The following is a 24,204-nucleotide window of genomic DNA, read 5'->3' as shown; positions in this document are numbered from 1 at the left end:
TTAAAATGTCGGCAAAATTAATCGCATCAATTACATATCCGTCTGCAAAATTATGCATTAAAATAATGACATATCCGTCACTCTAGTCCACCACACACATTATTGAATATTCCAAATTCCAGCAAAAACCATCCAAGGTTAATAATGTCAATATAGGTTTTGATTTTTCACATGGTAAACCAGTTAGTAGCTATCCCATCTAGTTCCTGGTGCATAATTAAAAAAATAAATAGATAAGTAAAATAAAGCCACGGTCCCTCAAGTTTTGAAAATTGATCATATCAGCCCCTTTCTTCAATTTTGATCACTCTAAATCTTATAATTTAAGGCCTATTTGAGGGTGCAATAAAGATTGTGTTTTAAAATGCTTCTCGTTTGAAATAATTTTTTATTTTTAAAATTTATTTTGTACATTAATACATCAAAACAATGAATTAATACTAAAATTTTTTAATTTTAAAAACTTTTTATAGTGAAAACAACATTTTGACTGCACTAACAAACACCTCAAGTAATAAATATTCCCGCAAAAAATCAATTATTTAGATTGTTTATGTGAATCTGAAAACTGAATAAAAGATTAGAAAGAAGAACCAACATGAAAATTAAATTTGAAAAAAAAAACTAAGAACCTTAAAAACCTTATTCCAAAAACTTCTAACGCTACTAAACCTATTATGAAAAAGGGAAAAAAAAAATCAACCAGAAGCGTGTGTGGCACAAAATCAAAGTAACATGGAATAAATCCATGGGATAACATTAAAAAATGAGCGGCTAGGCACTTGATTTTCCCCACTACAGCCAAAACAAAGATGTCAAATATAATATCAGAAGAAAACCCTTATCTACAAGCAAGCAAGCAAGAAACCAACTATTTGCGCGTGAAGAAGACCGATGTTATCTATTAAATTAATTTTTATTTTTATTTTGTGTTTTAAAAATATTTTTCTAAAATTTAAATTTTTTTATATTTTTCTCCACTTCATTTTAGCAATTTTATATTTTGATATACTAATATTAAAAATAAATTTTTTAAAAAAATTATTTTAATATATTTTTAAATAAAAAAACTTTAAAAAACAGCTATTATACCATCCATTACTATTTAGGTGACCGCTGAAGTGGTACAGACCGGGGGTATCTAAATTAATTTCTTAATGACCCTCTCATTTATTATATTGTCTCCTACACGCTTTTTATCCTCGGAAGAGAGACACTCTTGACTCCTTCAACCCCCCACAGCCCTGAGACAATTATGCCCTTTGAAAACAACATTTGAATGAAATCCTCATGGGCAGTCTCGACCTTTCCTGCTTCAAATAACCACGCGTTCTAGACGCTGCTTTGTTCTCTCTCCATTAAATTTCCTTGTATGAAAAATCCTATACTACCTACGTGTCCCTTTCCCTCTCTCTACTTGTAAAAAATCAAAAGAAAGGAGAAGGAGGTTCCAGCTGAAGTTGCTCAGATTCAATATTGTTTATTTCCAGCCCGTATTCCCTGAACCCTATAATATCAGGAAAAAAAACCAGACAGAGGACGCTGCACCCAGTTTTGATTTTTATTTCCTTTTCAACTCTCCCTGTAATACACTTGGAGAGATGCCACATCTATTAAAGCCAAGGCTCACGTCTCCGTTCAGACAAAAAGCCAAGTAGATTTCACTTCTTGAGTCTCCAACTCCTTTCTTTCATTCTTTTTCTCTTTTCAAGTTAAAAGCCGTAACAACCCCCTTTTTGCTCACAGCATAATCAACTGTAAAGACTCGAAAAGATGGAAAAGAAAAGCAAAAGAATCGTATCATTGGTGACGATGACGCTCTTGTTCTTTGTAGTAATGGCTGCTAATTTTCGAGGTTGCTTCTCTGCCGCCAGTCAAACACCCATCAAAGGAAAGTCAAACATGCCTGCTAATGATCCAGTTGGCTCCTCTGTTTTCTTTCGTGTCACCGGAAATGTCTATCCTACTGGGTGCGTGTTTTCTTGATTATTTGCAAAAATGAAATGAAAATATTGGATTCGTGTGTCTCCTGGTACTATCTTTTAATGGTCTGTTTTATTAGAATATTGGATTCATGTACTATCTTTTTTGTTGGTTTGGAGGAGATTTGCTTGGGCATTCATCAACTCTGAATTCCATTGCCTCTTGGATAATTCCATGATCATTTGTTTTCGTTTTCGTTTATTTATTCCGGGCACCACTGTCTCTGTAACTCCTATTTTGTTTGTTTTATTGACTTCTACAACCGGGTCTGGTTCTTTCTCCTGTTTGCGGGATGTGTTGCTGTTTTTGAACGATTCTTTTGACTTTTCAAATCACATTCTCCCGACTCAATTCCACCGCATGGATTCTTCTACGAACAACTGGAACGACCCGTTTGTAGTCCCGCGTGGTTTCTTTAGCATTTCTTGAGATTATCTCTCCTCCTCTAGGGAATGTTGACTTGACCCTTTTCTCATAAATTAATTCTATATCAGGTGTCTTTATTTTTTTGGAAAACAACGCTATATTAAATTGCTTATAATTGAGATTTCAAGTTTGTTACTTGACTTTTAAAGATTTCTTTGAAGTGGAACAATAACGAATCTTCTTGCAATTTGCAGGCACTACTCTGTGATTCTGAACATAGGCAACCCACCAAAGGCTTTTGACTTGGATATTGATACTGGTAGTGATCTCACCTGGGTCCAATGTGATGCTCCTTGCACAGGTTGCACTAAGGTAAGCGTGTCCTTGTATAGAAGACAAAACCAGCAACGTAACAGAGTCTTGTAATGACCTGGCATTGTGTTTAATATGCATTCTAATGTGCAGCCTCTCGATAAACTTTACAAGCCAAAGAACAATCGTGTGCCTTGTGCAAGTTCCTTGTGCCGTGCCATACAAAACTCCAATTGCGACATCCCAAATGAGCAGTGTGACTATGAAGTCGAGTACGCTGATCTTGGTTCATCTCTTGGCGTGCTGCTGTCGGACCACTTTCCGCTACGATTAAACAATGGCTCTCTTCTCCAACCTAGAATCGCCTTTGGGTGGGTTTCAAGCGTTCCATCCCTGTTGACGCACCCTTTAACATTTTTATCTGTGCTTGATGAGTCCACAACCAAGCTTAAAAGAAACTGTGCTTTTATTCTGTTAGCTACTGTAAAATCTGGTGGCGTATACCAATTTATATGATTTTGGAAAAGCTCGAGCATGGATCACCATCTTGAAATACGTTGCAATCATGCAGGTGTGGATATGATCAAAAATATCTTGGCCCACACTCACCGCCTGACACAGCTGGGATTCTTGGACTTGGCAGGGGAAAAGCAAGCTTTCTTTCGCAGCTACGAACCCTGGGTATCACGCAAAATGTTGTCGGACACTGTTTCAGTAGGGTAACAGGTGGCTTTTTGTTCTTTGGAGATCACCTTTTTCCGCCTTCAGGAATCACTTGGACTCCAATGCTACGCAGTTCCTCAGAGTAGAGTGCTCTAGCTCTGTTTTTTTCCTTCTTTAGACCGTTGCTCTCAGCTTTTATTTCGCTCGGTTACTTCAATTAAAATGCACTGATTCTTTTTATTTTCATCCAGCACGCTATACTCGTCAGGACCAGCAGATCTACTTTTTGGTGGAAAGCCCACTGGCATTAAGGGACTACAGCTGATTTTTGACAGCGGGAGCTCCTATACCTACTTCAATGCTCAAGTTTACCAGAGTATACTTAATCTGGTGAGATATGCTTGATTTTTTATATCAGGAAGATGACATTGAATCAGATGAAGAAACACACAGTAAAATATTTTGTTACACGAATCATTACCTTTCTGTCTCAGGTGAGGAAGGATGTTAGTGGAAAGCCATTAAGAGATGCACCGGAGGAGAAGGCACTTGCAGTGTGCTGGAAAACTGCTAAACCGATCAAATCTATTCTTGACATCAAGAGTTTTTTCAAGCCCTTAACCATAAACTTTATAAAAGCAAAGAATGTGCAGCTGCAGTTGGCGCCTGAGGACTACCTCATTATCACTGTAAGCACCTCAAAAAACCTTTCACAAGTTCCCTGCACGGCTGCACTTAGGAACCATACATTTAGACATCAGCAGGCATATTAATAACCTCTCCTCATTTCAGAAAGATGGGAATGTGTGCTTAGGGATTTTGAACGGCGGTGAGCAAGGCCTGGGCAACCTCAATGTGATTGGAGGTGAGAGGTTAACAGAACCATGGACCCTACCTAATAAAACCTTTTATATATCCTAATCGTATAAATCTGATTCCTCTGTTCTGTGCTATCCAGACATTTTTATGCAAGACAAAGTGGTGGTTTATGACAATGAGAGACAGCAGATTGGATGGTTCCCAACAAATTGCGATAGACTTCCCAAGTCCTGAGCCATTCTCTAGTAATATCTTCTTTTTATATACTTAATCTTGGAACTCTCACCATGATGATCTTCCTCCTGTTTATTTAACAGCGTGGATCGTGAATATAATGAAGGTTTTTCCCAGCCTTATGCGGCCTACTTTGGTATCCTAGAGGATCATTGTCCTGCAACCTATGCTTCTGAGAAGACCAAACTTTTCACCAAAAAATAGAAGGCAAAAATAACTTAATGTCATTAGACATTATTGATACAGACTACAGAGCTTTTGATATTCAGTGACATTTAGCATAGATGATGTAAATGGGTCTGTCCCACATAAATATACGAGTCCTTGTTCAATTTCTGCTGCAAGTTAGCTACTGATTAAATACAAAAAAAAAAATGTCATCTGCCATCCCCGTAACTGTAGCTTCTACAAGGAGTTAGCTGTGAGAAGTTGCCAAATTGATTTAGTTACTGTTTCGATTACTGTACAAATAAGATTACACCTGCAAAAAACCAACAGGGATCTGCATGAGTTGAAATTTTAAGGAGCAGAAAATGTGTTTTGGGGTTCATATGGCCACATCAAGAAATGCATATAGACCCGCTGTCTGTATCCCACTTCACCTATTCCGTTCTTATTTACCCCTCAAATTTTCAGGTAGAGGGAAGGGTATAGGTGCGTTAATTGTGCTGCGTGGTGAGGCTGTATCTTTGGGATTATCTGTAACCTAAATGTGATACGGGATTAGATTATTAGCACATTGGCGTGACCGTTATGGCGTGGATGAAGAGTTGCGTTTATATCCCTCTGAAAGCATATAATCTATCAAAGGTTTACTCAATTTTACATGTTCTTGGTTATCACAGGAACTTTATTGATGGTGAATCAAGGAGAAGTCTGATTCAAAGAAACGTATATATCCTGACAGGTGTGGCCAAAAATAACAATGCAACAAGATGCCAATCGCAAAACATCAACACAAAATTGTAAATAGAGATCGATATCCCTAGATTATGGATTTTACAAAATGTTATGTTGCCAAGAGCAGATTATCAAAACCCTAAGCTTGAATTTTCATAAATTTAGGCTGTGCATCAAAAACACCAAAGTATTGTAAATATAGAAATGATTTGATTTTAAATTTACACTGGAACAAGTGGTTGGCTAGAACAAGTCAAAGCAGACACTTAGCAGTAGAAGAAATTAGGGTCAGGACTAACCTAGGTCAGCAGCTCTGATGGCAGCAGCATTCCATAAGTTGGATTTAGTATGCTATCAGGCACGATTTGCACACTGCATGGTAAAGCAACTATAAGAGATGATCAATATAATATTTAGTACTCACGTGAATCCCAAAAATAAGCACTAGTCAATGTACTCAGACGCATTGCATAATCAAACTCCAAATACTTAACATGAATAAATTTATTTTTAATGCAAATACCATCAGGCTTACATTTGCAAGTTAATTAAGCTATTCATTAAAGTTTAGACGAGATACATGTTGAAAGGTGAAAATACAAGTTAACAAAGCAGCAAAAGAAAGCACATCCAGTAACCTCATTTAAAAGAGCGAGAATAAAAGAATGTCACCTTTGCATGGCAGATTTTAGTTATGGCTTCGACGTGAAAATTCTGTAGATCTTCAAGAGCTGTGACATCCAGACCATCTATGTCTTCAACCTAATAAAATATTTGAATTGATTAATTGTAGTCAGTAGCTTCGATCTGTCTGTATAAAAATCAATCTAGAGAGATCATTTGATTTGAGACAATTGCCAGGATTTTGAATATCAAAATCCTATGACATGCTTAATTCTTAAGCAGTTCAACAAATGAAATTGGAATCAAAATAAATTGGAATGTTGGACCCCACGACGTTCTAATTGCTAAAATTTATGCCATTGAGCTTGTGATGAACTCTAAACGGAGAACATTTATTGTTTCAGTGATCTAGGGCACTTGATCAAACTGTTGTGTACCCTGATCATCTCTTCACGCATGCACATGCATGCACTCTTACACAAACAGTAGCAATTCAGTTAACATCTAGCCAAGTTAGAATACCTGAAAATCATCCAGGCAAAATTTATCCAGGTGCAGTAAAGGGGAATTTGTCATGCAATTTCAATTTGGTCAAGAAAATAAATACCTTCAATCTTGAAATAATGCTTTCTAGCTGTTTGCATTTTCTTCTCTCTTTCTGATAGCTTACTTTCAATTCTTCTAATGTCTTCATCCCATCAATGTTTTCAAAGGTTTCATCTTTGGATATTCTAGAAGAATGACCATTAGATAGCAGAAATCCACTTTTAAGACCTGCTCCAAAAGTGGTAGATGCATAGACCCCTTCAGATGGCATGTCCTCAGCATTAACACCAGATTTTCTCATCTTTGCAACCAGCACCCACATATTGGCAAGCTCGTTTTCCAAATCTTCTTCATGATGTTTTGCTTCATCAAGTTGTTTTCGCAGCTCACCTTCTACCCTGTTTCTCTCAGAAAGTGCCATTTCCAATGAAGCTTCTCTTTGGTATCTTTCATTTAGTTCCTTCTGCAACTCCCCAACCAAAAGACTATCCTCAGTTTTTCTAATGCGTCCGTCAAGTAGAGAACCATTGGAGTTACTTTGTTTAAAATCATATGAAATGGACCTCTGACAACAGTTAGATCTGCATTGTGTCTCTTTTGCAGCAGCCAGATCACCGGACAGCTTCGCATTTTCATAAGACAGCTTGGTTACTTCTTCAGCCAAATTTCGCAGCTCAACTGCAGCAGCCGCCGCCAATTCTTTTGCATATGATGCTTCCTCTGCCAGTTTTTGGCTTTGAATTTCAAGTCCATCCTTTTCTTCAATCAGCTTCACCTTCTCTTGCTTCAGATTCTCTATCTCAGAAGCCTACAAATACATAAACAGAGCCCATCACTCAAACTGTTAAAACCACCAGAGAAAAAATCGGGAAAAAAATAAGCGCCTGTCAATTAGTAGATCCATGAAGATAGCATAAAGACAAAAAAAAAATTGAGTACCTAAAAAGAAAGTGCCAAGAAATTAAAAGATAAACTAACCTGTAGAAGAACTTGAGAATTCAATAAACTAGTGGCATTGCACTCTTTGGGGTCATCTTGGGAAAATATTTGATTCAAACTCATGACACTTTTTGGTGTGTTTTCGTCAGCATAAATTTCTTCAAATGACCAAATATCCTTCCTTCCTTCTTTGCTCTTTCTGTTTGTGGTAGACTCAGATTCAGCAATTCTCTGTTTGCTGGAGCTTTTTTCTGATAATGAATTTAGCTGTTGCCGCAGCAGAAGAATTGTCTCCTGCATCTCAGTGTTCTCTGATATCTGTTACAGCAACCATGTATCATAAAAAACTTCACATTTTAGAGCAAAGAGAAAGTGATTATACAGCTCTAGCATGTACCTTAATCTGCAGTTGCTCCTGAAGTATCCTATTGTCTGCTGACTTAATCTTGAATACTCATCCCGAAACAAAGAAATCAAGTTAGTAAAAAATCCTGCCATTTGATGCTGAAAAAACTATCCTTGCTGCTAGCCAGTAAGTAGGATAACAAACCTCAAGTTCAAACGTTTTTTCATTGAGCTGAGTAGTGAGCTTGGATAAAGCCTGCAAGACAGAAGGAAACAAATTAGAGGCCAAAGGTTACTGAATGTCACTAGTTTGTCCTGTAACATTAACTTGCCAAAAAAATACAAAGAATTCTAATTTGTTGAATTCCGACAATTCAAAATAAAAATTATTTCACCACTTCACTTAAATGCAATTCATTATTTGATTTGAAAGATAGCCACAAACAACAGATAGAGAATTTCAGAATAGTGAACTGGCGCAATCAGGTACCAGTGTCTCAATAGTTGTCCTTTAGAACATCACTTTTATTTCTCACTTCTAGAGCCACCAAAAAACCTTTAATGGGATTCTTTTGACTGTATATTTTAAAATAACTCTCCTGGCTCTCTCTCAAATCTGTTCATTTGACTCTGTTAGTTTTTGCAGTTCACTATTTTTCCTGGCTTCTTCAAATCTGCTAAGCCTATCACATCACACAGAGTTACCTTTGGCATTTCAATGCTGGTTGATGTGTCTGATGTCATCTCAACTGATCCAATCATGCGTCGCTCTAGAACATGCATCTGATGCTTCTTTTCACTAATTTCAGCTTTCAACTTTTGCATTTGTTCCTATGTCAAACAATATGGACATCAAAATAAATCCATAATAAAAACAAATTTTCAGTTCCTTGTCAAGGAAGAGACCTGAGAAATCAAATAGGTTGACATCTTATTGAAATCTAATGCACAAGGAGGATCATCACCTTCAGCTGTAAATTTTCAGGGTTGTTAGCTGCTTGCTCTGAAAGTCTCTTCAGAGAGCTAGTACACAATGCCACCTCCCCAGCTAACATTTTCACCTGCTCACGAAGAAGATCCATTTGATCCGTTATTGTGGTACCAGTCTGCATGAAAAGCATTCAAACCATTCCTGTTAACTCTTGACCTTTGCTGAAAAGCACGCCTTACACTTATTCAAAGGGATTCGACAACTCAACATAACTAAACAAACTACCTTGAATAAAAAATATGGAAAAAATATACACCTACAACACAAATTACCAACTCCATTATAGTAATCAAGGGAAGTAGGAAAAAACTTCTTAGAAATAAAACTTCCCAAACCAAGTTACATGGAGATGACAAACATTTATCTCAAATTTCCCAAACCATTCATGACCCTGATTATAATGAAGTCATGCATGGCTTTGCTTGCAAACCCCCAACGGGAAGTAGGAAACAGACTTTTTAGAAATAAAAACTTCCTGTATTGTATTATTTGTATTCTAAACCACCCTTCTTTTACCACTGAATGGTGCATGATCAAGCAAAAACATGGATATCCCACTATCTATTTAAAGGCAACAGCACACTACAAAACTCACCTAATATATTATCATGAAAGCATAGAAGATATGGTTACTTTTCATAAGCAATAACAGGAAAAATGACTGATTCAGCAGTGTGACACCACAATATACTCATATATGATACTTATGAAAGAACATGTAATGTTAAAATATTAAGATAGCAGTTAAAGTTTGTCTCACCGGAGGCAATCGGCGACCTGCAATAGTAGCACTAAACAGGTCACCAGCTTGTGTTCTTTCTGGAAATGAATCGATGATTGTTGTTTCATCTCCCTTCCTACTGATAGATTTTCTCTTTCCATCTTTTATATCATTGAATGTGACCCTATTTTGTGACAATTTGGAACGGGAGGCAGGTGATCCACCAGCAGAGCTCTCACTATCTGTACTAGGTGACGACCCTACTGGATTCTCTGGCTTCTGTAAGGGAAATTATTAAGAAGTTTTATCAAGTTAACTGCAACTAACAGGAGGTTTAGCAGAACAGATCCAAACATCAATGCAAACTGTACACTCTCTAGAATAATTGAGTAATAAAGTATATAAAGAGCATCATCCTTATGTCGGATATGATCGGTCAAAATTTCTTTTGTTCATAATACAAAGGTCCAAATTCACCTCATAAATCAAATGAACCGTTCATCCAGTTGTATGATAAAATAACTATTTCCTTTGGACACTGCTTAAAACACCAAACGAGCTATCTTCCAAACAGAGAGGTAGCTGAGAGGATAAATTGTTGCACTATGAAGATCAAAAGGTTCACATTTATTAACCATCACCACTCGATTTCAAGAAATCTGCTGATCTTTCTTAACTGCTTAAAGATCAGCAAACTTTTTCGTAGGTTATCAGAAAGATGTGAAGCTCTTCTGACTACAGCTTTTACAAGCCAATTTAAAGGCTCTTCTAAACATGACATCTTCACTGAAAGAATTAAAAGGGATTGATTCCATAGCCCAGCCTCTCTGCAAATGGATGGGCTAAAACATAAAGTACATTTTCCATTTAGCAAAGTGCTGCTCCAATGTATGGCCGTAGCAGCCTTGTAGTTATCAAATTCCAATAGGAAACAGTCATGGCAATATCTAGGCATCCTATCAAAGGCCTCGGATGCTTAGATCAATTAAATTGCACTATTGGGTGGAGATGCCCATACCATATACAAGAGGCCATACCTTAAATCCATAAAAAAAAATGTGGGGATTTCTCTAACAGCGTTTAAATGAAAAACAAGAAGAACACACTAGGTGTGACTAGATGTAGCCAATGCATGTAAAATAAAAGTAAAGGGAAAGGAAAAGTAGCTTGAGGAAACTTGAAAGGAGAAACACAGTAGAGTAATAATGTATCGATGATATTCCATGATTATCTCTCTTTACAACCAGTATAACATCATAACAAACCAGATCCATCTCTAATTAAACATTCATGAAAAGGGTCCTCTTTTAAAGCACAAGAACGTACCTTCAGTTTAAACCAGCCAAGCATCCCCCGCCTCCTGTTTCGTTTAAAATCCTTCACCAACTCATCTAGATTAGTAATCTCATCTCTTCCTTCTACAGAAAGCTCAGAAGCATAGCTTCCAGCATCTTCTTCTGCCATGTATTCCCTTTTCCTATCCGGCAAATATGCCAGCTGCGACAACAATAAAATCAAGAATCCATAAACCATGCCATCTTGATTGAAGATCCAGAAACCGCTTTCTTGCAAACTAAGCTTACGAGCAAATAACAAACCTCATCTTCCCCAAATGAATGCCTTCTTATATGATCAGATCTTTCAGGTAGACTTGATTGCATGGAATTTTTTGTGGAAACTAAGATGAGCTTGGTCAATCGCTGAATTCTTCCCATTAAAGCTGCCTTGGCTTGTTCCTCCTCTTCCAATCGTGACTGTAATTTGACCTGACCAGCTTCCAGCTTTGACCACGGGAAATTACACAACAGAACCTTTGAGTGTATGAACAGAATTCACATGATAATCTATTATTTAAGTTAAGGAAAACTTGATCACATATTTAGCTCCATTCTGAGGAGACATTAATTAACATGTTCAAGTTAGAGTAGAAAAAGCAAATTATCACTCGCAAAATATCTATAACCCCTTAAATTTCTCATCCATGATCTATAAAGAGATGATTACTTATACTCTCTATTTAATTATCAAACTTATACAAGACCTCACAAAACGAAATATAGATTCCAAATATGGGGTGGGAGTAACTGTTGTCATCCAGAATATTAGCAACAACTAAAATAAAAAGATTCTGATATAAAGCATAGAAGTCCATTGCAAAAACCTGAAGCTTCAAATTAACAAGATCTTCTTGGGTAGATGCAGCCATATAAGGACTCTCCATCATTCCACGCTTTAATTGATGAAGCTCTTGCTTTAAACAGGAAATTTCCTTCTGGTACTTTTTAATGAGAGATTTCTCATCCATAATCTAAAGAAAGCATTTTAAGAAATGAATGAAAATTATGAAATTGCAGCCTTTTAAGTTAACCACACTTAGCATGAAAGGGAAGCTAAAAATTCACCTTATTCTGAGAAGCCTTGATTTCCACTTGCTTGCTCCTGTGAGCAAACTTAAGTGTATTGTGTGTCTCTTCACTGTTGCTAGAGGCAGGTGTCACTGTGCATATAAGCTACATGCAAGTTTGAGAACGAAATTTAGTAAAATGTAATAGCATGCTATTCCAATAACACGGAGGATAGCAACAAAACAGAAAGTGTAACAACAATCCCCTCCCCTTCAACAGACCCACAAATAGACAAAATATTTAAGAGCTTCCTCCTTCAAATAACTATGAATAAACTATTTTACACAAAACAAGTTACATTGCAGCGAGGAAAAGATGTCACTATATGAATGCTAAAAAAATCTGAAGTATTATGCCGAACATACAGAGACACGTCCATGGCCACTGAGAGATGACTGCAATAAACGGGTGAGTTTTGAATCTCGATATGGAATGTGAGTTGCTTTTTCATCTGTTAATTTAGAAATAACCTGCAAGGAGAAGCAGTAATACTGTCAGGTTATATGAATTAACAATTTGGATACAGAAGGACATAGATAAAGTTCCCTGCTCCCCAGCACTACAACACATTCTACACACCAATAGTCAAGAAACCATGTACTTCATGCCCCCAAACAGGTTTAAAATGCCTTGCCAAGGTCATTCAGATTTAGTTGTTTGTTGTCCAAACCTTTTATGGTGCCCAAACTAATTTTGGTATCCATCCATAATTGACTATCACCAGCTCAAAATTAACCTAATCTGGCATTTTCCAGCAATCATTGAAATTTAACCAGTGAACTAACAAATTAGCATTTTAATAGTCCAAACTTCTTAGTTAATGGGACGTTGCACAAAACAGAAATGTGAGGCATGTCAGCAGGTTGGAATTGGTTTCAGCATAAATGTCACACAATGAAAATAAGATGTCAAATAGATAAGAGCAACATCTTACTGTGCCAAGAGTAAGTAAGCTTTTGTTTATGTATGAACCCTCTTTTCTCCTTAATCCAGTTGTTTCAGTTTTAGAACTTTCAGATCCTGCAAGATCAATTAAGTTCTGCACGGAACTTAAGTCATGTCAGGTACCCAGAAGCAGACTGTAATGAACAGAAAAATCATATTCAAATATATGTGACAAAAGAATCTACCAATTGGGACAAGGTCACATCTTCTTCCCCTTGATATTCCCCACATGGACTGCTTTCAATAGTCTGATAGACAATGATACGTTAAGTACCGCAAAATAAAATCTAGAGATAAATAAGGAGCCATCCCATTAAGGTGAAATCAGTCAAACAAACTTTAAATGATAAGGTGATCAGCATGTTTAGTTTTAGAAAGTTCGACTCTAGCTTCACGCAGTATTGAACTGGAAGGAGTGGGGAGCTAGAGAATGTAAAACTTTATAAACTGAAAATAGAAAACAGATACCAGAGTGAAAATTGTGTGGCTTCGACTGCTTAGAAGATTGAAATTATTAGAACCCACATGCCTGTGCTCTGCAACAATCAGAAATGGTGTCATTAGATAGGTGCCTAGCTGCACAACACGATATAGTTGATAAATGTGTAGTAACTAGAACAATACTAGAGGACAATTCAGTGCCCGCACTTCATAATGTCTAATGTAGGTGAACTAATTAAACAACCATATAAAAATACATTGCCTAAAAGAGATCAAAGGAATCACATCGAGTGGAAGTGATCATGTTTGGCAGCTAAATGTGGGTCAGTGAATACTTAGATTTTCCAAACATGCATAACAGAAGTCAAGTACCTTCTCCAGATGCTATCAAGGAAAGAGCATGAGCAGGTGACAAAACAACTTCTACTTTGATTCCCTCGACATATGTTCCCTGATGACATGATAAAATGCACCTTAAAACAAGCTCTCAAATAATGGACAACTCAGGTTCTATGCATTAAAATTTATAAATGGCAGGGGAGTTCAAGTTTAAGTTGCTTTTTGTAATTCTTTTTGTCACTAATACAATTTTCATCGGAAAAAAAGCAAATAAATATTTCAGGAACAAGTTAAAAGGAGGGCCAAATTTTGATTTTAGTTTGCGAAACACTTCAGCTATTGGCAACAACTTGAGCTTGCATCTACAACTGAAAAATGCAATTTCAAAGAAGGTTTTGCTTCCATATCAGTGAATAGAGTTGAGGTGATGGTTCAATTTCATTTGTTGCTGAATCAACAAATAACTTCCAGTAGGATGGATAATATGACAAGAGATATGCAAGGTACTTTCTTATTTGCATGCATGATACTGCAGCAAATAATAGGATTGAGAATATTGGTGCAATATCAGGCAGGAAGTAAATGGCCAGCGCTACTGCGCTCCAGGCAACCACACCATCACACACGAAGGGTTTTATCAACTTCATCAAAAGCAATCTATTTTAGAAGCATTTCAACAACTTCATATATCCCTCTTGATAAAACAGCAAGTAATCATATGGTGCAAAATTCCCAGACTTAAATGTAACCACCTGAGCATCCTCTCGTATTCTTAGATTCTGTCCCATTGGATTAAGCAAATCATTGATAACCTAGGGAAAGAAAAGGAGAGTCAGCAGGAAACAGCAGATACTAATCATGAAGACGAGCAATTCATTCAAATTACAATTTGGCATTTATTTTGGATAGGAAGGTATATAGTAAAAACAAATAACTAGTTTTAGCAGTGATGCTAATTACATAGGTGAAATCCATAAAGCATGTCTATCACTAAAGCTAGAAGAACAATTTACAGGCATCTTTGCTTTGCTTCAATCACTAATGATGAATGTTTCTGCCCATTAGTGGACTAGAAGTACAGTCCACTATCAATGCAAACTAGTGAAAGAGTACTTTAATGAAAAATGGATCAATTATAGGTAAAGAGTCATATATGCATGGACTGAAAACTGAAATTAAAAGTCAGGAGTTTACTATTAATAACTAGTAAGTCTCAGCGATCCATATATTTCATAGTGAGTAAAGGGAGATTGACTGACCTCATTGTAAATTTCTAAATATGAAACACGAAGAAGAAATTCTCGCCCAGGTGTCTGAAAATGACAGTGTAAATAGGCTGGTCGCCAAAATATTCATTTCAATCACAACCAACAACAGGCAGAGTAATCCACTACCTCTTGTATAATTCCAAACACATCCTTCACTGCCAACGGAATAATTCCAGGTGACTTTTGCTCTCCCTGCAAAAAGAGAAGGTACAAGATTGCACCATAATAATTAACAAGCATTCAGAACAGGACAGCTGATTGATCAAAACCAGGTGCAGGAAAAATGAAAAACCAGTCAATTCTATCCACCAGTTTGTTAGATGGCTTATTTTCTCTCAATGGTTTTGCTAAATAAGATTTTCATGTCAAGCATCCTAGTGGAAGAAACATGTTGATGCATCATAATTTGCTAGTCTGAAACCTTCTCTCTTTGTCAAAATACAGAGAATTGAGAACAAAGAATAATGCAGAACATAAGTTCACTGTCTTTATGAGTATCAATCCAAATGCTAAACAGCTAGTTCCATGTCAACCTCCCTTGTATAAGGAATGATAGGATGCATTTAATTTGCTAGTTCAAAACTCTCTCAGTGTAGTGAAAACCACCAAAAAACAAGTAGAAAGCAATGCAGAAATCAGTTTCCATGATCCTAATCAGCATCAATTGCAACCATGGCAGCTATCTAACGCATCAGCAGGGCCCACGGGCATGACTAGTAGGCCATTGTGAAGTTCCTAGCAAAATACTAGGGAGGACATGACCGTTACAAATTCTGTGCATGTGATCTCCAGGTAATAGCTTACATGCATTGTATGAGTCTTGCCACTGCTAGTAACACCATATGCAAAAACAGTCCCTGCATAAAAACAGAGCATTTCATACATTTAGCAAAAAGTCCTCCCAAATTTGAAACAAATACTGTTATCACATTACAAACAAGAAATTCAGTCACTGTTAATAGTTATCAAACACAACCACCCCATCAAAGTATGATTATCACACAATCCATACTCTTGCAAATTACAAAACAAATAAAATAGCCAACGTTTGTTGTTTTGCCAGTGAGCACCAGTGGAATTTTAGTGGATTGAAAACCAATTCAGTTGGGCTCCATTCAAAAATATTTTTTAGTAAATGAAAAGATTTAGGTTCAGTAAGAAGATAGTTACCATTAATCCCTTTCATTGCACCACCAACCACGTGCTCGGCTGCAATATCATAAACATGGCGCGTTGTGGTTGCCGGACCAAATACTTTATCTGGAATCAGATAGTTAAATAATTAAATACAAATTTCCATTTTTAAGGCAAACAAACAAATAACATTTTTAGAACTTGTTGTTGATTAATTAATTATTTAATCATGAAATTCTCTTCAAACTCGTTAGATTTGCAATTCAAGGGGATTCATTTATTTATATACCAGAAAGTGAAAATTAGAATTTAGAGCTAACCAAAACCATAAGCAATTGAAGGATTGTACTCGTTTCTCACTGTAGAATCTCCATCAGCATACCATGCTATCTCGTCTCCTTTATTAATTTCCCTAGCACTAGTAGAGACACCATCACAGCGTCACTATCAGATAAACAGACCATTCACTGCAAGTCAACAGAACAAGAAAAGAACAAGTCAAGTAAACGGTGTTGTTGCAGTACCTGAGAGGGCGGAACCTGACTGTGACAGTCACGTTTTCCTTGCTCCGGCTGGTTTCAGGCTGGTCATGAGGCGTTGGGCTTGGGCCCGAACTAACTGGAGAGCTTGACAGTCTCGAGGGAGGCCTCGACGAGGTCGTCGAGGAAGGAGTTAACGGCCGTCCGGTGGGCTTCGGAGCCGGAGGTTGCGCTTGTGACTTCCGCGAACGGAACGGCGAGATGGCGGATGACCGTTGGGACCTACTAAATGACATGGAGGAAAGAGAAAGAGAGAGGGAAATGGCAGTAGGGTGTTTTGGAATTTCTGGAGAGAGAATAGAAAAAATAAATAAAAGGAGGTCAAGTAGAGGTCACATGCCGGCCAAGAGTGTTTGTGTTTTTTGTATGTGCCGCCTTTTGGACTTTTTTGGCGCCCATTGTCAACAAAACGAGGGGGCTACTGTGCTGCGCTGCTGCCCAGCTTTTTTAAGTTTTCGTACGAATTGTTTGTTTTTGAGGAAAGATTTGGGGTGTTTAGTCCTGAAAAGGCAGGTATGGTGTGAGCGCGTGTTTTGATCAAATAGGAATGGCCCTGATTGGATAAATGTCGCTTTGTTTTTACTACCATTACTAATTACTAATCACGTCACAAATAAAATTAGAGAGATACTTAAAACATTATAGCATTTTTATTGCAGCGCGCAGTTAACACATAACCACTGTTCACATCATTGTTTATAATCAGCTTTTTTTTATCTCTATAATTTTTTACGAAAATTTATTCATTCACAGTTTCATTTTCAAAAAGTGTTTTAGCATGTTTTTATGTGTTAAGATTTATGTTAATTTGCATGATCTCGTGTATATAAAATGACAAAAAATATTTTAATGTTAAATTAAATATTGATATTACAAAATAAAATTCTAGATTGTTATTAAAAAAATAAAAACTAAAATTAACAAAAAAAAACAAAATTATTTTTCGTTTTTGTTGTCCGTAGTGCATGAAAAACTTTAATTTATTCTTTGAAATTTGAATCATGTGTTGTTTTGGTCCTTGTCGTTTTCATAATTATATAATTAGATTCTAGATTTTCATTTTTTTTCATGTTTCAATTCTTAAATAATGAGAGACAGAGAAAAAAGTTATAAAAAAATAAGAGAAGATATAAAGGGTTCGGCCAAGCTGCTATATTTTGATCATAAAAAAAATATTGATCTTAATATGGATTGGTTCGTCTTAAAAATAAAATATTTAAAAGTGGTGATTTTCTCTCTAAATATGTTTGAAAAGGTAATTCAAGACTCGTGAGTTTCTTTTTTTTTATTATTTTTTAGACTTTTTAAATTGACTAGATACAGTGTTGTGAGCTGGAAATGAGTTTTATTGAGGTTGTCTATGGTATGTTTTCAAGTGAAGACATACTAATTTGAGTTTTGAGATCCAGATAACTGTATCTTGATTTTCAATTGTCAAGAATTGCTAAAAAATACCCAAGCGAAGCGCATGTTATATTCTTAGATGGATGACATGCTATTTCATTTTATTCATTTAAAGAAAAAATCTATATGTATTTTTTTTTTAAAAAAAAAATAAATAACAAAACCAGGCATGTCAGGCTTTTCACTTAAAAGCAAGCACATATCGGGCTTAATAGAGCTTTGTTGAAATAATTAAGATCAAACACAAAAAGAGAATGTTAGAATTCTGAATAATCTGTATATTATAAGTTTACTGGCTTAATCTAAATACAAATAAAATATATACATGTTAAATGAAAGTATTATTATATCCTTAATAAATAAGACTATATAAATATTATTTAACAAGCCTCGTCCTTTTCTTTTCCTTCCATTTTTTCAATTTATTTTTTTATTAATGTCTTCTCTCACATTTTTTAATTGTTTAGTTTAACTTGTTTTTTTTTAAAAAAAAAAAACAATAACTATTTTTTTAAACTATTTATATGAATTATCAATGTCTTTAGTGGATTATTGTAATTTATTTTCAATTCTTTATAATAATTTTAGACATACCAGCTAGGTTTGCATGATTAATTTATAAAAATATAAATCTCACATACTTGGTAGCCCAGATCATCCTCCACAACAAGCGCACGCATATCTATATCTGGATAATAACCGGTAAAATATTTACGTGTTTATTTATCTTTTACTTGTTTTAAAGAATATCAAATTTTCTCTTTAGCATTTAATTAGCGTCTACAACTTTTTTATGATCAAAAGACTCATTTGATTTTCAACTCATTTTATGAAGTGCATGCATTATCTTTTTATTTTTTCAATGAAAAAAAATGTGATATTGAAAAACACACCAGCAACATGAATACATTTCTTATCTTTTGTTATAAATTAACTTTAAATCCTTCTTGTGGCACAACATAGATATATTTATAGTGTGTTTGAAAATATGGTTGCAACTATTTTTTAAATATTTCTCATTAAAAAATATATTAACCCAGATCATCCTCCACAACAAGCGTATCTATATCTGAATAATAACTGGTAAAATATTTACGTGTTTATTTATCTTTTACTTGTTTTAAAGAATATAAAATTTTCTCTTTAGCATTTAATTAGCATCTTTTTTTATGATCAAAAGACTCATTTGATTTTCAACTCATTTTCTCAGGTGCATGCATTATCTTTTTATTTTTTCAATGATAAAAAATGTGACATTGAAAAACACACCGGTAACATGAATACATTATAAATTAACTTTAAATCCTTATTGTGGCACATCACAAATATACTTATAGTCAACTATTTCTCATTAAAAAATATATTAACCCAGATATAAGGATAATAACGGTAAAATATTTTACCTTTTACTTGTTTTAACATTTTCTCTTTAGCATTTAATTAGCGTCTGGAACTTTTCAAAAGACTCATTTGATTTTCAACTCATTTGTGCATGCATTATCTATGAAAAAATGTGATATTGAAAAACACACCAGTGACAACATAGATATACTTCTGTTTTTTAAATATTTCTCATTAAAAAATATACTAAAATAATAAATTTTTTTATTATTTTTTTAAATTATTTTTATTGCAACACATCAAAATGATAAAAAAAACACTAAACAGCATGAGTTGATCCACGTTTCTAAACGAGCCTTTACTAGTTTACTTTTAAAATTTAACGCTAAATGAATTGATGACTTTCATAAGTAATTTGTAATATTTCAAAAGACTCATTTGGATGCATTATCTATTTATTTTTTCAATGAAAAAAAACGTGATATTGAAAACACACCAGTAACATGAATACATTTCTTTTCTTTTGTTATAAATTAACTTTAAATCCTTCTTGTGGCACAACAATAGATATACTTATAGTGTGTTTGAAAATATGGTTGCAACTGTTTTTTAAATATTTTTCATTAAAAAATATATTAAAATAATAAATTTTTTTATTATTTTTTTTAAATTATTTTTTATTGCAACACATCAAAATGATAAAAAACACTAAAACATATTAATTTAAAAAAAATCAAAATTTTTGAAAACATGAGTTGATCCACGTTTCTAAACGAGCCCTTACTAGTTTACTTTTAAAATTTAACGCTAAATGAATTGATGACTTTCATAAGTAATTTGTAATAAAGTTCATGTGAAGCATATTAATTTTTTAAAAAATCAAAATTTTTAAAAAACATAGATTGGTTCGCATTTTTAAACAAGCCCTTGCTAGTTTACTTTTAAAATTTAACGCTAGATGAATTGATGACTTTTATAGCTAATTTGTAATAAAGTTCATGTGAAGTTGGGTACACTTGATAATCAAGCCAATCAAGATAAATAATTCGTAAATAATAAATTCATACATTATAATATATATATATATATATATATATATATATATATATATATATATATATATATCTGTGTGACTGTGTGTGTGAAATCCATAATATTGCAAGGATTAATAAGTACACGTCAATAACAACATTACATGTTTCATCGATCCTATCCTATCATTGTCTACATGACAAAATTAATCCCAAAATTTACATATCATTAACGGTCCAAGTTTACATCTTCATTTCCCAAAACAAAAGATTTACTAAGATTATCCAATACTTCACGTGAAGCTATGATGTACCACATTACTGGAAGAACATCAAAACTGACAAAATAAGCAATGCACATTACGGGCATATGGCATGGAGTCCTTTTCCCTGACCTTCTTTCACTTTGCCACCACTTCATTTACATATAATTTGTTCAATCGCAAGAAAACCCTGATTTCAAGTTTTTTTTTATATTAATAAAGATATCTGAATTAATTTAAGCGTACATCAATTAATTTTACATTTTAAAATTAATGATTATATAAACTTCTAGTATTTTAAGGTTTATAAAATTTAAACTGATAATTTTTAAAAAATAAATTTAATATTTATGAATTAAATTATACTCATTAAATTCACTATTCTTGTTTTTCTTTGGATTCGTTAGTGCTATTATTTGATCAAGAAAAAAACTTTAGGACATTTTTGAGATTTCAATCCCAGTTCAGGAAACCCCCGATCCCCGAATTCACACACAAAGTCACATCACATGAATAGTCATTAAAGATAACATTCACCAAAAACACCCACAAAATCTACAAACTATAAAATTCTAGAAAACTCAAGTAGATAAATAGATCCAAACAAGCAAGAAAGCTAATAAGCAAAGAAATAAATTAATTAAAAGAACTTGAAGACCACATCATTTAAAAAAAAATAAAACTACATGTATCTCATCTCAATTTCATTCCTTCATCGAGACCTTTAGGACCGCACGGATACCCAGTCAGATCAGTTCTAATTCAACTGGTTTTTATCAATGCGAGGATAAAGTTACAGAGAACACAACAAACAACAACTATAGTCATACCCACAACGATTTTTTATGTATCTGAAAACAATCTTGATAGAGCAACAAGAAACATTCAGTATCTGAAATAAATCGTCGAAAGCCATCTAATATTGAAGGAAAGAAAATCAGACGACTATTTTTCTAGCCCACCCAGAAAAAAAAAAAAAAAAAAAGGAACAAGGGGAAGGGAAGTCAAGCCAACTAGGAAAGATACTTGCCTAAAAAGCATTGTTTCCTTAATACCCTGTTTGTGAAAACGTTTTATAAAAAAAATTAATTTTTTTACTTAAAATTAATTTTTATATATATCATTTTAATATATTAATATTAAAAAAATTAAAACAATAAACATTACCTTGATATATTTTTTAAACATAAAATACTCATCACCCCATCTCTCATCCTGTCTCCACTCATCATTAATAGAACAAATCATCCATGTCTGAAAAAATAAACATAAAACCAGTCGATATCATCTGATAAAAACTAAAAAAAAATGCAAAAAAAACAAACAAAGAGAGGACGTGTTAATGGCATTGAAAGGAAAGCTAGGAATGAGAGGGGAGAAAAGAAAGAAACACAAGCATCAATCTGTATCAGTCGTAGGAAGGGGGGCACCGGAGAAGTGATAAAAATGAAAAAACACGGTGGCAAGGTAGCCTTGCATTGAAAAAAAAAAAAACATGGGGCAGTAGCCGTCCTTTACAACAACAGAGAAAACGAACAAGTGGCTAGCAGAAAGCACGTGGGAGATGAAGGGAGTCTGGAGAAAAAAACAACACAACAATTGTGCAGCAACTGTAAAAAAAAAAAAAAAGACCAAGAGTTTAGGATTCTCTAGTGATGACACGCTTGGGACAAAGAGAAAATTGATAGATGCCTGGGAGAAAAAGCAAAGGAAAAGACAGGGAATGATAATTTTTTTTTATAAAAATGACATTTCTACATAAAATATTCGCCATTTTTAGTTTCTTTATTAATATTAATGTATTTGAATTGATAATTTTTTTTTTATAGTGCCAAATGGATGATGGGGCAGAGAGGCCGAGGCTTCACTGCTTTTAGAAACTTTCCAGGAAAGTATTACGTGTTTGATTTAGGTGAAATACTAGGTTATTTTCTTTTAACCTAGGAAAAGAATGTCCATGCCATAAAAATTCTTCTAACTTCGTATGTTAAACTTAATCTAGCAATTTAAATTTAAAAAATTTTAACCTGTGCTTTTTCAAACTATCTTTTATTTAATAATATAAATAATTCAGCATTCATAAAATTAAAGATTGATTAAATACCAAGATATCTTGTAAGTTACAAGCATTGTTTCTTAAATAAAAATTCATTACAATCCTAGAGGCAAATTTAAAATAAAATATTCAAACACAGTCACAATACTTTGTATACAGTTAAAGAAAAATATATTGACGAACATGATAAAAATATATAAAAAAATGCATTTAAAACATTAAAAAACTTAAATTTCATGTTAATTAAATTTTCACAGTTTTTTTTTCCATATTAGCAAGTATTAATTAAAAAGGAAAGAGTTAAGATTTCCATGGAAATCTATAGTATCATTGGAAAAATATGAAAAAATTGAATAATTTTTTTTTACTATGTATTTAAATCTAAAATCATAACTTCTTGAAAGAACATAAATAGAAAAAAAATAAAACAATAAAGGTCAGGTCCAAGTGGCCCAGCACACATGGACCTCCCCAAGCATGCAGTCCTCCTAGCACAGGCCTGCACTCCTAATCTTTGTTTATTTATTTTTTTATTTTTATCCTTTCTTGTTTTTCAGGTAGTTTGTCTGCTGTGAGAAAATATTTGCTGTTTGCTTCTTGGAATCAAGACACCACACAGGGTGGTTGAAAAATCAGAGGATCTGATTTTATGACTGAAAAATCTATTTACAGCCCTTCTTTTACCCGAAAATACTTAAGAAAAAACCTTAAAAACTTATATAAATCCATTTATAAAATCAAGGAATAAAAAATCAAATCAAATTGATACAAATTTTCAAGTTCAAATTCATCATCTTAAACAAGATGAATGACCATAAAAAACCTGTACTTGTCGTGTAGAACTATTTGATACTAAAATTAATATTTTTTATAGTGGTAACTAGTTTAATTAGCCATTCTTTTTTATTTTTATGATATTTTCAAGCTAGTTTCTTTTTATTTTTTTTCAAATTCAGAGACTGTAAAATTAAAAAAACAAGCTTTTATATCAAAATAAAAATTGTAATTAATGTGGGGTTAGTCACATGTTTTCTTGGGCTTTATACTATAGCCTCATATATTTAAATTTTGTATTCTTAGTATGATTTTTTCTAATTATGCTATAAAAGGTTTGATTGAAATGACAAAAAAGTTTTTTTTTTTTTAAAAAACGTCAGAAGATTCAATGTTTATACGAATAAGAAACTGACATGTATATTTTAATTGTTTTGTTAATAGGATGGAAATACCAAGATGTTAATGAACGTTTCAATTATCATAAAACATTGACAGATACTACAATGACTTCTACACACATGCACTTCTCTAGTGGTGAAAGGGGTTTTTTTCTTTTTCCTGCACCGGGATTCAAATTTTACTGTACATATCTGTCACCCCCGTGATGCCTTACATTACTCACTGGGTTTGCATAGTCGTGGTGCGCGCAAGTTGACTATAAATAAATTAAGAATTCTAACACGTATATATAAATATATTAAATATTAAATATTATACTGGATTTTATTTTATACAAGCGGAGAAGAATTGCATCCCTCAATAGAAGATGAAGACGAACAAAATTTCATTTTCATTTAAAATTTTAAAAAATCTTAACT

General features: G+C 33.9%; 2 protein-coding genes across 7 annotated transcripts; one reads left to right on the top strand and one right to left on the bottom strand.

Moving 5' to 3' along the window:
• The first annotated feature begins 1,380 nt into the window (after window positions 1-1,380).
• Window positions 1,381-4,709, top strand: LOC118057716 (aspartic proteinase Asp1). Of its 3 annotated transcripts, XM_035070416.2 has the most exons (10): window positions 1,381-1,654; window positions 1,747-1,970; window positions 2,604-2,721; window positions 2,815-3,032; window positions 3,233-3,466; window positions 3,576-3,714; window positions 3,819-4,013; window positions 4,117-4,189; window positions 4,283-4,370; window positions 4,461-4,709. In XM_035070416.2, the coding sequence occupies exons 2-10, from the start codon at window positions 1,774-1,776 to the stop codon at window positions 4,579-4,581; spliced, it is 1,383 nt and encodes a 460-aa protein (XP_034926307.1). In that variant the 5' UTR covers window positions 1,381-1,654; window positions 1,747-1,773; the 3' UTR covers window positions 4,582-4,709. The 3 variants fall into 3 exon arrangements, with proteins under 3 accessions (XP_034926307.1, XP_073260520.1, XP_073260521.1); XM_073404419.1 differs by having other exon boundaries at window positions 1,381-1,970; XM_073404420.1 differs by having other exon boundaries at window positions 1,381-1,970; window positions 4,283-4,388.
• On the bottom strand, window positions 4,579-16,920 carry LOC118057187 (kinesin-like protein KIN-7C, mitochondrial). 4 transcript variants are annotated; one of them, XR_004688934.2, is made up of 26 exons: window positions 16,500-16,920; window positions 16,296-16,393; window positions 16,012-16,101; window positions 15,646-15,698; window positions 14,968-15,033; window positions 14,833-14,886; window positions 14,326-14,385; window positions 13,607-13,685; window positions 13,262-13,329; window positions 12,979-13,041; window positions 12,783-12,887; window positions 12,214-12,318; window positions 11,846-11,953; window positions 11,605-11,751; window positions 11,042-11,224; window positions 10,770-10,940; window positions 9,483-9,722; window positions 8,697-8,837; window positions 8,437-8,562; window positions 7,937-7,987; window positions 7,784-7,831; window positions 7,426-7,704; window positions 6,509-7,255; window positions 5,950-6,039; window positions 5,577-5,649; window positions 4,579-4,858 (listed from the first exon to the last, which is right to left on the bottom strand). XR_004688934.2 is itself a non-coding variant. In XM_035069837.2 (25 exons), the coding sequence occupies exons 1-25, from the start codon at window positions 16,748-16,750 to the stop codon at window positions 5,632-5,634; spliced, it is 3,441 nt and encodes a 1,146-aa protein (XP_034925728.1). In that variant the 5' UTR covers window positions 16,751-16,920; the 3' UTR covers window positions 5,406-5,631. The 4 variants fall into 4 exon arrangements, 1 of the variants encoding a protein (XP_034925728.1); XR_012167882.1 differs by having other exon boundaries at window positions 16,336-16,393; window positions 16,500-16,564; XR_012167881.1 differs by having other exon boundaries at window positions 16,325-16,393; window positions 16,500-16,555.
• Between the last annotated feature and the right edge of the window lie 7,284 nt (window positions 16,921-24,204).

This window comes from Populus alba, chromosome 14, assembly GCF_005239225.2.
Source record: "Populus alba chromosome 14, ASM523922v2, whole genome shotgun sequence".
Lineage (NCBI taxonomy): Eukaryota > Viridiplantae > Streptophyta > Magnoliopsida > Malpighiales > Salicaceae > Populus > Populus alba.
The sequence above is the reverse complement of the archived record's forward strand: the minus strand, read 5'-3'. Positions and strand labels throughout refer to the sequence as shown.